This window comes from Amblyomma americanum, chromosome 5 (assembly GCF_052857255.1).
Source record: "Amblyomma americanum isolate KBUSLIRL-KWMA chromosome 5, ASM5285725v1, whole genome shotgun sequence".
Lineage (NCBI taxonomy): Eukaryota > Metazoa > Arthropoda > Arachnida > Ixodida > Ixodidae > Amblyomma > Amblyomma americanum.
This window is the reverse complement of record NC_135501.1, coordinates 181,107,748-181,119,482: the sequence shown is the minus strand read 5'-3', so window position 1 is coordinate 181,119,482 and position 11,735 is coordinate 181,107,748. Positions and strand designations below refer to the sequence as shown.

The 11,735-nt window shown below is 43.9% G+C and overlaps 1 protein-coding gene across 1 annotated transcript; it reads right to left on the bottom strand.

Moving 5' to 3' along the window:
* Positions 1 to 1,872: 1,872 nt before the first annotated feature.
* LOC144134437 (uncharacterized) lies at positions 1,873 to 9,966 on the bottom strand. Its single transcript, XM_077667352.1, has 5 exons — positions 9,853 to 9,966; positions 7,931 to 7,982; positions 5,558 to 5,810; positions 3,988 to 4,138; positions 1,873 to 1,998 (listed from the first exon to the last, which is right to left on the bottom strand). The coding sequence occupies exons 1-5, from the start codon at positions 9,964 to 9,966 to the stop codon at positions 1,873 to 1,875; spliced, it is 696 nt and encodes a 231-aa protein (XP_077523478.1).
* Between the last annotated feature and the right edge of the window lie 1,769 nt (positions 9,967 to 11,735).

Genomic DNA, 11,735 nt, shown 5'->3' with positions numbered 1-11,735 from the left:
CAATTCATCGCGCAGATTAACGCCTGTTAATAAAAAAAGGAAATAGCAGATTGTGGTCAAAATGTGCATGACCCAAACTCACTAAAGTGGGCGGGTAGGGAGACCGACTCTGCAAGGCGTTATTTGGCAGGGCGGTGCAATCCTGCCAGTCGGGCGCGCTCACCACGCAGGTTATTATCACGGCTATGTCAAGGTAGTCCCTGCGAAACGGGCGGAAATCTGTGGGACTACTGTAGCAACTGCAGACCTGAATGAGTGATAGCAGGCAAGTGGGCTAAAGAGCATGTGCTCTACAGAACCTGCCGGCCGTTACCCTGTGCCACAACTTGACTCTTGTGGTTAGAGCAACTATGGTTGTTACGATGAGGCTTTGTGAAAGTGCAGGAGTGACTACGGGCGGAGCAGAAGGAACAGTTTGAAATTTTTGGCGCCAGGCTGTACGACAGATTTGTAAACAATTGATAGTGCTTTGGGGAACAATGCTCAAGCTTCTAAACTAAGTGATAACCGTGATTGCCAAGCACAGGGCTTAACACAGAAATTTACTGACACGTGAATAATTTGGACGACTGGAGAGGTAAGTCAGCCAAGGTATACAAAGCAACTAGTGAAATGCAGCGACCAGTGCGGGATAAATTTTGTGTAACCAACACTGGGAACGCTATTAGATGGAGGGCTTTATCCCCTGCTTGTGCCGAGTGGCGCCACACTGCTCGCATGACAATACAGAGCACAGAGCTCAGGTCTGAAACATGATGTTTGAACACTTACAGGACGCTACTAACAGCGTCCCGGAGTGACTTCCAGGAGTCCGGGCCGTCGTATATGTAATAGCCAAATCCGAGAATTATTTTTCTAGTCCCGCGGTCTTTTCCAAATATCCTCTTTATTTTCTGAAAGCGAAAAGCACAAAACACCAAAATCAGGTATTTAGTTCTTTAGCATGCTTGGAGCCAACAAACATTTCGAGAATAGTTCACGTAAATATGATACATCTTGCACAGTTAGCTTTAAAAGGAGACTAGTTGTGCAAGGAGTTATGGTGGCATGTATGGGGTTTAATATAGCACATCGATTAGTGTCAGGTGGTGATGGACCCACTAATAAGTTGTAGGACCCATTATATGAGGAATAAGGCCCAACAATGACGTTGAAACTAAGGAAGCGTTAATGAGGGTTTTGCAGATGGTGGTCACGGGATGATGACATCATGACAGAGACTTCAGATAGATAAATCCAGCATGTTCTTCTTGCAGATAGAACCGCCTTCGAGTCAATCGAGTTAACTTCTATGCGTTTTTTTAGGAGACGCATACGCGTGCATACTCTATTCCATTAGAGCAAATAGCCGTTGAGAATTGCGCTAATTGTTCATACCGTGAGTCCGCTATTGTAGACGCTTACCACTCGTAGAAGTTAACGTAACACTCCCCGTGCCTTTTTTCGAGTTTTGAGTGGAAACTATAAGCTCCAGTGCAGAATTCGGTACATCTGTGGTGACAGAAACGGTCATGGCACAGCTTTATGATTTCCGGGCGGAAGCAATAACATGGATCTTTATACCCTTACAAAAAATATCTATAGAAAGTCTAAAGACTTCTTATAGACTCCATTGCCTTTCTATCTATATTTTGGCCTGTCTATTCGAAGTCTATAGACTGTCTATAGAAAAAAGCCTAATAAAAGTGTATGGTCATAAATCTTTAGATTGTCGAAGACTCTCTATAGGATTTGTATTGCCTATAGACTGTTCTCTAGGGTTTTTCTGTAGATAGTCTATAGACTTTGTAGATAGAAGTTTATGCATAGTCTGTAGACTGTCTAACGACATTTTTGTAAGGCTATATTCCAATATTCTCCATGGAAGTCATTCTACACGGCAAAATGATGATCTTGTTCACTCTGCCGAACCGCTTTGACCAACACGTAGCAGTAGCAATATCGGCGTCCCATGGGCAGCTCTGCTGCTCCCCTGGTTTCCATAAGGTCACCCATTTTCTGGCGGTAGATAAGCCAATCATCATTATTTAGTACATGGTACAACCCTACGTTATCGTTGGTCGTGTTTTAGCGTAGACCTTTTATCGGACGTCGGTGTTACTGTAGAGAGATGTAGCAGTGAGTAGGCGGAGATAAGCTTGCGCCTTAATTCTTGATAATTTTCAGTGACTCGGAGCTGCCCTAAGTGACAAAGCGAACAGTTCAACAGCACACGCGTTCACTTGCGGATTGCATCCAAGATTGTGCATGGTAGAAAAAAATACTCCTCAAGAGATACATAAAACCAAAAAGAACGAAGGAAATGTTAATCGTGTGGCATTCCTCAATGCGTTCGCGAGTTGTGTTCTGAGCATCGTTTCGATTTCGGTGGTCCGTGCAAGGCACGATGGCGTGACGCGACCGCTCACATCTGCGCACTCTGAATATAGCATTGCTAACCCTTGAAGTGTCCTTACCATATGGCTGCTTTTAGTTGCTCAAGAGACGTTATATTGGTTGATGGATGACCGACTTCATAAGGGGTGCCCTTCAGGTCAATAGTTGTTTGTGGCTCTAGGCTAAATTTCGTTCGTGGAAGCATCAGTTTAATAAAAAGTATACTAAAACTACCATTGCTTACATGATGTCAGTGCCAATGTGACAGGTATCAGTCCTGAGCCGCCCTCCACTTCGGCATACCTTGTAACTCAAGTGCCGGTTTGGAGCCTGTATACCATACCATGCCTTTCAATGCGATGAAGCATTGTACCCTACCGCACCTTACTATGCCATAGAATAACACATCTTGCCATACCATTTTCGCTAGAAACATGGGTCGCTATCCCAGGTTTATGGTACACTCTAAGTCAGTGGATAGTTCACGCGATTGGCGTGATTATGTAATGCATTTGAGATATGACTTAGAGGAGGCCTTGAGACTTATGTTGGCCTACTGCTGGTTCTTACTTTGCCCGAATGCTAAACTCAGACTGGTGTTTCCATTTACACTTTTTTTCAGTAGCAGTAAAGCACGATCCCTGAGCAATGAAAAGCGTTAGCGAAATATTGGCTATGCGTATAAGCAGGAGCAGCTGCCTCCTAGACATTTGCGCATCCACCACCACGCTAAGACTGTACGAAGGGCAATATGCATTTTAATGTCCCATTCGAATTGCTTCTATTTTTCTGTACACTCCTCGATTTTAAAAGGTAACGAATGACATAGTTTGCCGCCCTTAAAGATGCACTGCGTCTTGAAGCGTCCTAATCCTTCCAGCTCGGAGGGCGAAAACATACTTTGACTTCCCGAATGTCGTTATGAGTATGGTAGCATGTCAGCTTCTTCTTATTACCAGCCTCCCGTACCCCTTCTTTTCTGAAATTACAGGAAACAGACCTTGTAATTTTTCTATAAGAAGCACACTAATAAAAGAGAAAAGAAGGCTATTTCAGCATAAATTGTGAGGATTAAACCGAACCAAAAGAGAAAAAATGACGAAAATGGCCAATACCAAAACAATGCCAAAAGCAAGTTTTGAAAAACTACTACTCAACTCGACTACTGATCCGGAGTTCCCGGGTTCGAACCCGACCGCGGCGGCTGTGTTTTTATGGAGAAAAAACGCTAAGGCGCCCGTGTGCTGTGCGATGTCAGTGCACGTTAGAGATCCCCAGGTAGTCGAAATTATTCCGGAGCCCTCCACTATGGCACTTCTCTCTTCCTTTCTTCTTTCACTCCCTCCATTATCCCTTTCCTTACAGCGCGGTTCAGGTGTCTAATGATATATGAGACAGATATTGTGCCATTTCCTTTCCCCAAAAACAAATTATAAAAAATAGAATTCAGGAAGAAAAAAAAACAGAAAAGAACCGGAGCAGAACAGTCCACTTCGCGTCCTGTAGGCAGTGAAAAAAAAAATGTTGGAAGACGCCCATGTGAAACGCTCACATTTGAGGGAAAGAGAAAAATATCCTGGAGCGCTGGATGAAGAGGAGATGGAAACTTACGCTCACGACCCCGGGAACCGCTGCAGATACGTAGTGCGACACCATACTTTCGGTTCCGTAGACGTTCATCATCGCGAAATGGTCCATTATCAGTGGCAAATTGCGCAGGTGTTCCAGCGCTGCGTTGTCGAAAGACGCCTCCGTTGTGTAGCTGCAAACCAAGGGCACATCCGAGTTAATTTTGAGGGTACTTGTACCCGGCGTATCCGATATGTTTGCCCAGCATGCCGGCATGTTTAGCCACGCATGCTTTAAGTCCGAACGTAGGAAAGAACAACCTATGTTTCTGGGTTGCATGACCGAGACAAATAGGCAGAGATGTGTGCAGCGAGGAGAATAAGATAGAGATTTCTACAGGCGTTTTGTGCTTCACTTGAGAATTAAGTACACTGCTTCTAGTTTGTTTGTGTAATGTGACTTCAAGGAACAAAAGCGAACCAGTACGATGTGATGAACAGAACTGCAGAACGTGACTGTGCATCTGCGGTCTTCCAACACAGTAATTTTATTACTTCACAATATGGAACTAGCTTTTATTTTCGTGTTTTTTAATGTAATCTGCTGTGATTGAAATGGCGACAAGTCTAAGGGCGCTTTCAGTCGATGATCCGGCTGTCATTCATAAGCCTGTACACAGATATCATGCTGGTCCCATGAGTAGGTAGATATCGTGTGACGATGAAATATCTCTTCTTGATGTTTTGTAGATCCGTTGTGTTTGTGTCTTTGTGCTGCCGTTTTGTGAAAGGCGAATCAAATCAACAAGTGGCAGTGAGCCGGATCCAAAATTTTCAGTCATCTTCTATTAGTAGGGCGGACACAATTTGAGAGAATGACAAAATGTCGTTGCGCCAGTAAGTAGCAGTTGCCGGATTTAGTCCACTAGAAACATGTCCTATATTGGTGACGCACCTTCTCATTAGCGTTCGCTTAATTCAGTTGAGATTTTTAAAAACGAGCGCTCTTCACGAAAGTACACGAACTGATGCATAGACAGAATCATGTTTATTTTTTTTTGTATTAAACACCCTACATGGATTGCCAACAGTTTACAATTCTCAACATAAGAAGCTTAGTAAGGAGTATTGTCGCGGCCGTCGTTACTGAAGTTATGCGATATTTGCCGATATTTGCCGATATTTGCCGACATTTACCGAGATTTTTCGAGATACCCGACATTTTCGACCCGGGTCCAGAAGACCCCGTCTTGAAGGCGAAGCATCTATTTCTGTAATGATTAGCTTTACATTTAACTGGAACCCCTAGTAGGCAGAATGTTTCCATCTTCGCTTGCCTGTTATTTCGTCCAAAATGTTTTGTGGATGGGTGTAATACAGGCGTCACCATATCATTGGTTCGTACTGGGAAAGGGTGAAAAATTCAATCGGGTTTTTGGGGCTCGTTACAAATGAAATGAATGAGCTGTTTATCTTTTAGTCACGAAGAAAATAACAACGTTCCAATCAGAGTGTCAAAGTGCACTGAGATAACTTTGTACTGGTGGTAGTTTTAGGTTTAAGTTTCCGTAATGTCACTTACTGTGTTCGTTACTGAGGCTGCGTTTACTCACCGCGCGTCGAAAGAGAGGCCGCACGAGGTATCCGCAAACTTGCCACACACGTCGCCAAAGACGTTGAAGCTCGTTTGGTCCATAACAGGGGCCACTTTGCTGTTGGCGATCCGCACGTTCGTATAGATGAGAATATCGCACGTCGAGGATGGCGGGTACACTTGTTCCGTAGTGGCCTGGTGGTCCACCGAGCACAACAGCGGCGGTGGAGTCCGAACTGTGCTTGTAGTGGGCCCTGGTGTTGCTTGAGAAACTGTGGAGAAAGGTTGAAGCTGGCATTTCGTACGGAACGAATGTGCTCTCTACGACACTAGAGGGAGTTAGTGAAGAATTTGGAGCGTCCGTGAATAGTTAGAATTCAGTGAAGTCGTGAGCAATAGCACAGTGCCTCTCTGTCGCAACTTCTCACAGTTCTGCAACGACCTCCCGAGACACATGCATAGACCTCATCTTCAACAATCAGGCGTTGGAATAAAACATTGACAGCATCTCCAGCCGCTTTCAGATCCCAAGGCTTCCTTTACGACTTTCAAACAAAATGCAGGGAGTGCAAACTAAAGACCGAATATGCGATAAAATTGCAAAGAGTGTTGTGCAAATCTACAAATATGAATTTCAGTCACAAATGCTTGACCTTTATATACCGGTAAGCGCAGATATCGCAGCTATTGATGAATCTTGCATTACACGGGTAAGGTCAGTAAAGCTTCTTTTTGGCTTTGAATGAATATAAAAAATTCCCATATGGATTTCAGCTATAAAATACATGTGGAGTGCGGTGCAGCTGCTCACGAAAACTTGCGTCTTTTGCCAAGTAATCTAAATAGCTCGGAATGTAGGCGTGTAGCATGAATTCATTTTCACAGAGTCTAGCTCTAAGTACTCGCTCTCTTAGGGTCCTCAACCTCGCACCCTATACAGAAGATATTTTAGCCCGAAAAATCTTCACCATCTGTGAAAATGTTGGAGGCATGTATTAAGCTATCGACAACTTTAAACGCTGCCTGAAGTACGGTCACAACAGGATATGCACTCGCAGAACGCCATGCGCCTAACCAACCTGAAGCTCGTAACGCGAGTTACACAATCAGGAGCCGTGATCCTCTCCCAGCAAAATGTTATTTTAGTGAGTAAGCAAGCCCGTGAGCCCTCCACCCTCCAATCGTTAAATCGTCATCATCATCGTCAACCTCACGGCACCCACTGCAGGGCAAAGGCCTCTCCAATGTCTCCCCAATTAAAACTCTTATTTGCCAGCTGCGTTCACCCTATGCCTGCAAACTTCTTAATCTCATCCGCCCACCTAACTTTCGGCCTCCCAAAAAGTTCCGCGAACAGCTTTCCTAGCGAAATATTCAAACATTGAAATTTTTGCTCTGGAACCACTGAGAATACCCCAAGGGTCGAATTTTATACGGAGTTCCATACTACAGCACAGATAATAACCGATGGCTCACCCTGTGGGAGTGAAAATTCGGTTGCATGAAGTAGGCTATCTTGGTTGATTTTCCTTGCCGCAGTATTTTCAGTGCTACTGCAAAATTCAGTGAATTCATCCCCAGTCGCCAGCCCTGTTTCAAAGTCAATACTCGGAATAGATTACGCGGCGATACAGAATATTCACACGACCACTCTCTAGGCTATCGGTCAACCCACTACACAGCGACTGCAAGACGTTTGACTTCTCAAATTCAGGGCGGCGTTTAATACAATAGAATTTGAACGTAACTATATTTCAAAGAAGTCCTTCAAGCGCTCTAGTGTTATGATTCTATCTGTCTGTCTTTTGTGTGCGCTGTGGGGAATTGTAGCTTATATTACCTTTTCGCCCATACACTTAGGACCGCATAACAGATCTCAGTTCACGTTCAAGCATGGGCTATCAGATGACTGTAGAGACTCTCAAACAGAAGGTTTGAGAGATGCCTTTAAGAAACTATTTGGCCTTTTCCAGAAAAGAGTGATACAATTGATCGCGTCATTTTAAAAGCACTCTAATTCGACTAGATAAGCCAGTTCTACGGATTGGACACAAGAACCCACATTTTTGCTTGCTCTTTCGCGTAGGGCTGGTGATTTTGTGCTCGCTATGTCGAATAAGGTGCACTTCGTTAGAATAAATCCTATTATGTATCATGCTAATATGTATCAAGATCAACTGTGTACTGCCAATGCAGGGGGCCTGCGGCCCTGTCAAGCTGGCTACTGAAAGCTTTTTCAGTAGGCCTCCTACATCATGTATAGTGATGTAAATAGAGTTCTATTATTTTCTATTCTATTCTATTCTAATATATCCAGCTGAGAAAACGGATTTTCTAATACATCCCAAGGCCATCCACGCTCCCATGCACCACATTCAAAAGTGCCACTTACCACTCGCTGGATTCCTTTGTGTCGGTGGTGTGATCGGTTCAACGAGAGGAACCTGGGCACGAATCATTTATTGATTGAATTATAAGGCCGCCCAGGGTATATGAGTCTAGTGGAGTCTAGCGGTAGTGAATGTAAAGTTGGGAATGATCAATTAACTCATTAATGCTATCACGTCATACCCTTACTGCGGAGCTTGAGTGGTCTCTCAAATTTTCACTTTGAACTTTGCTATTTAGGAGAGATCATGAAACGAAACTCTCGGCCGCAGTGGCGTCGTGTCCGTGTACGTCTCTTTGTTCATCCTGTGCCCGTCTCGAGTTTCTTGTTTCAACTATTCCCGAAGCAACTCGCCCATCAGTCCATTCCTCTAAACTTCATCTAGATCTGTAGTGTGCGTGTGTAAAAATTATAATTACCAAACCGATTAGCACAGCAGACCTAGAGTCGTTCTTTCCATCCATACGATGTCTTTCTTGGGCTGCAGGATCCCTGCTTATCGAGGGCGACTCGCCCCTACATAGTGGAGTGCATGCGAGAACCAAGAGCGCCTCGGGAATTCAATCTGCGCCTATTCCAAAATACTGCCATGCACACGACGTCTGAAGTGTCGCGCCACATTGAGGTTCCACATGTAGCTTTTGTACCATGCTTCAATACACAGTTCTTGCAGAAAGAGGAAATCGGGCTATCTAGCAGGTGCAAGGGCGAAAAATACCAGGAATCCCTTAGCTTACGCTGAAACAATGCTCTATTTGTTCTCGTTGACAGCAATTACAAAGAACCACAATGAAATGTTTCATTAAGATTTGTACGAATACGTGTAAATACCACAGCTGACATTTGGAGCGGCCCTAAAGAAATGTTTATATCTACAAGGATATTTATAAAAAAAATTTCTGATGGGAAGCTTTATCACGCCTTACCTTTTTTTCTGCTGCTGTCCTGTTCGGTGCAGCCAAAAAACTGCACTCCACTTTCTCCCCAGAACAAGACTTAAGAGAGTTGCGAGCACTAAGCACTATAAATATTTCAGCCCTTCACTCTTTCAATAAGTGCAAAGTGAAAGAGCAACTTGAAGAAAGCTTTGTTAAGAAAGCCCTGGCCTGCCTTGTAGGCTAGGCTACGTTGTTTCTCGACTAGATACAATGTCTAATGTGAGTACACTGTTATATGCTTATATGCTCATATGTTATATGCCAACAAGTAAATTGTGCTTAGGCAGATCAGAATTTGTGAATGTATACGCATAGAGACGAATAAATTTTTATTTGATTTGATTTGATGCTTCTTTGTGCGCCCCGCCGTGGTGGCTCAGTGGTTAGGGCGCTCAGCTACTGATCCGGAGTTCCCGGGTTCGAACCCGACCGCGGCGGCTGCGTTTCGATGGAGGTGAAACGCTAAGGCGCCCGTGTGCTGTGCGATGTCAGTGCACGTTAAAGATCCCCAGGTGGTCGAAATTATTCCGGAGCCCTCCACTAGGGCACCTCTTTCTTTCTTCCACTCCCTCCTTTATACCTTCCCTTACGGCGCGGTTCAGGTGTCCGCCGATATATGAGACAGATACTGCGCCATTTCCTTTCCCTCAAAACCAATTATTATTATTATTATTATTATTATTATTATTATTATTATTATTATTATTATTATTATTATTATTATTATTATTATTATTATTATTATTTGTGCATTTCATGCCACGAGAGAAAACGGGACTTGTCCCATACCACGTGTCATTGTTCCGAAGACATAGGAGAGAGTTTCAGCCTAGTGATACTGCGTAGCACTACTGTATGACGCTACGGCTACCTACCACCTCTATACGGTAGAGAATTTTGCTTTGTTTTAAAAATCAAGAGGTTTAGCAGCTTCAAACTGTAGAGGTAGCGCTCTCCGCAGACTAGAGACCCGTGGGCATCCCTCACCTTCGTCGGGAGTGGAGTGCTACTGGCTTCCATGTCGCGTCGACTTGAAGTATAGTCGATGTCTTCGTCATCTTGAAATAGTAGAGACGGAATGAATGCAGAGTTGCGGCCCATCCCACGTTCTACTCTGGCTTTGTTTGAAGACGCAAAACTTGCAGCCTATTTCTTCTTTTGCACACAATTTTTCTTTCAAAAAAGAAGACAGTTTATATCTTTAAAACCTTCCCTGTGCGCGTCCAACAGCAAAGCCGCAAAGAAGCTGACAGAAAACGACAGAAAAAAGAAGGAAATAGAAAGAAAAAAGAATGAAAAACGTAGAATGAAGGAAGAATGAAATCAAAAAATGAAAGATTGCGAGGAACGAGCGAAAAACGATTGCATAGGGAAAACAACGAAATGAAGAAAAAAACGAGTCGGCAAAGAGAAAATATTCACAAACAATACAAAAATTACCAACAGGGATTGAAACTGAGATAAAAAGAAGAAAAAATGTGCTTCTCCGTTTATTGTAGCATTCACGGAAAGGCAGATCCTTCATTTTCACCACACACCGAAGTATGAAAAAAAAATGTTACTCGCGCTTATGGAACAACTGAGCAGGAGGCAAAACTCACATTGTGTGGCGTAGGCAGCAAAAAGGACGAGGAGACCGACGACTCCCGCGATGATAAAGAAGCAGCAAGCCGAAGCCCAGCGCATTTTTTCATCCCTGGAAGTCCATTGGTGTATTTGAAATAAATAATACGCGCACATCGTTTCTAAGGCAGCTAATTAAACGAGTCGCTTCTTAATCGAAGGAGTGGGGCATAAGCAGTGTGGCCCTTTGCATACGTATTGCATTATGCCAGACATACCATCAGTTCTAGTCCGAGGCAACTCGTTTGCCAGAACCTCTCATACTGTGCTATACAATATGAATATTGATATTTGTCGTGCGCCAGAATTTCGTTCCCTACAGTACCTAGCGACAAGCAAACGTGTCCTGCCATGCAGCATATATTTCGAAATCCTGAGACCAAAATGAAACAAACAGTATTGCTTTCAGGTTACGCGATATCGACTTTCACCAGCAGCGCCTCCATTTCGAAGGAGGCGTAATCTATAAACGCGAATGTACAGTGCGATTTAAGAGCACGTTAAACAATCCTTGGTTGTCAATAATAACCAGGCCCTCCACCACCATTTTTCCTTCAGCCCATGCACACCTCTGAGAACCCGCCGTGGTGGCTCAGTGGTTAGAGCGCTCGGCTACTCATCCGGAGTTCCCGCGTTCGAACCCCACCGCGGCGGCCGCGTTTCGATGGAGGCGAAATGCAAAGGCGCCCGTGTGCTGTGCGATGTCAGTTTGTGTTAAAGATCCCCAGGTGGTCAAAATTATTCCGGAGCCCTTTACTGCGGCACCTCTTTCTCCCTTTCTTCTTTAATTCCCTCCTTTATCCCTTCCCTTACGGCGCGATTCAGGTGTCCGCTGATGTGTGAGACAGATACTGCGTCATTTCCTTTTCCCAATTACCAATTTTCAGTTTTTACACCTCTGAGATGTTAAACCACATACACCACTCTGTGCCTTACGATTCAGGCTTCCTTGCAAGTTATGTTGCTGCCATTAGGTTTATTGCAAATAACGCGATCCCCGTGCAGTCGCCATTACACCTACTCTCGTTGATAAACTGATCCCGGCATCAAGCAATAACCGTTATTAACAAATATAATAGGAATAACCAATTATAGCAACTTTTCTTTATCACTGCTTCCGTCGGTTCTCTCTTCTCGTAATTACAATCTCTTGGCAATTACAACCTACAATTAGAATATACAATTACAATTAAAATCTTAATTAACCTGGGCCGAGCGAAGAAAAGCTAACTGTTGCTTGCGACCCC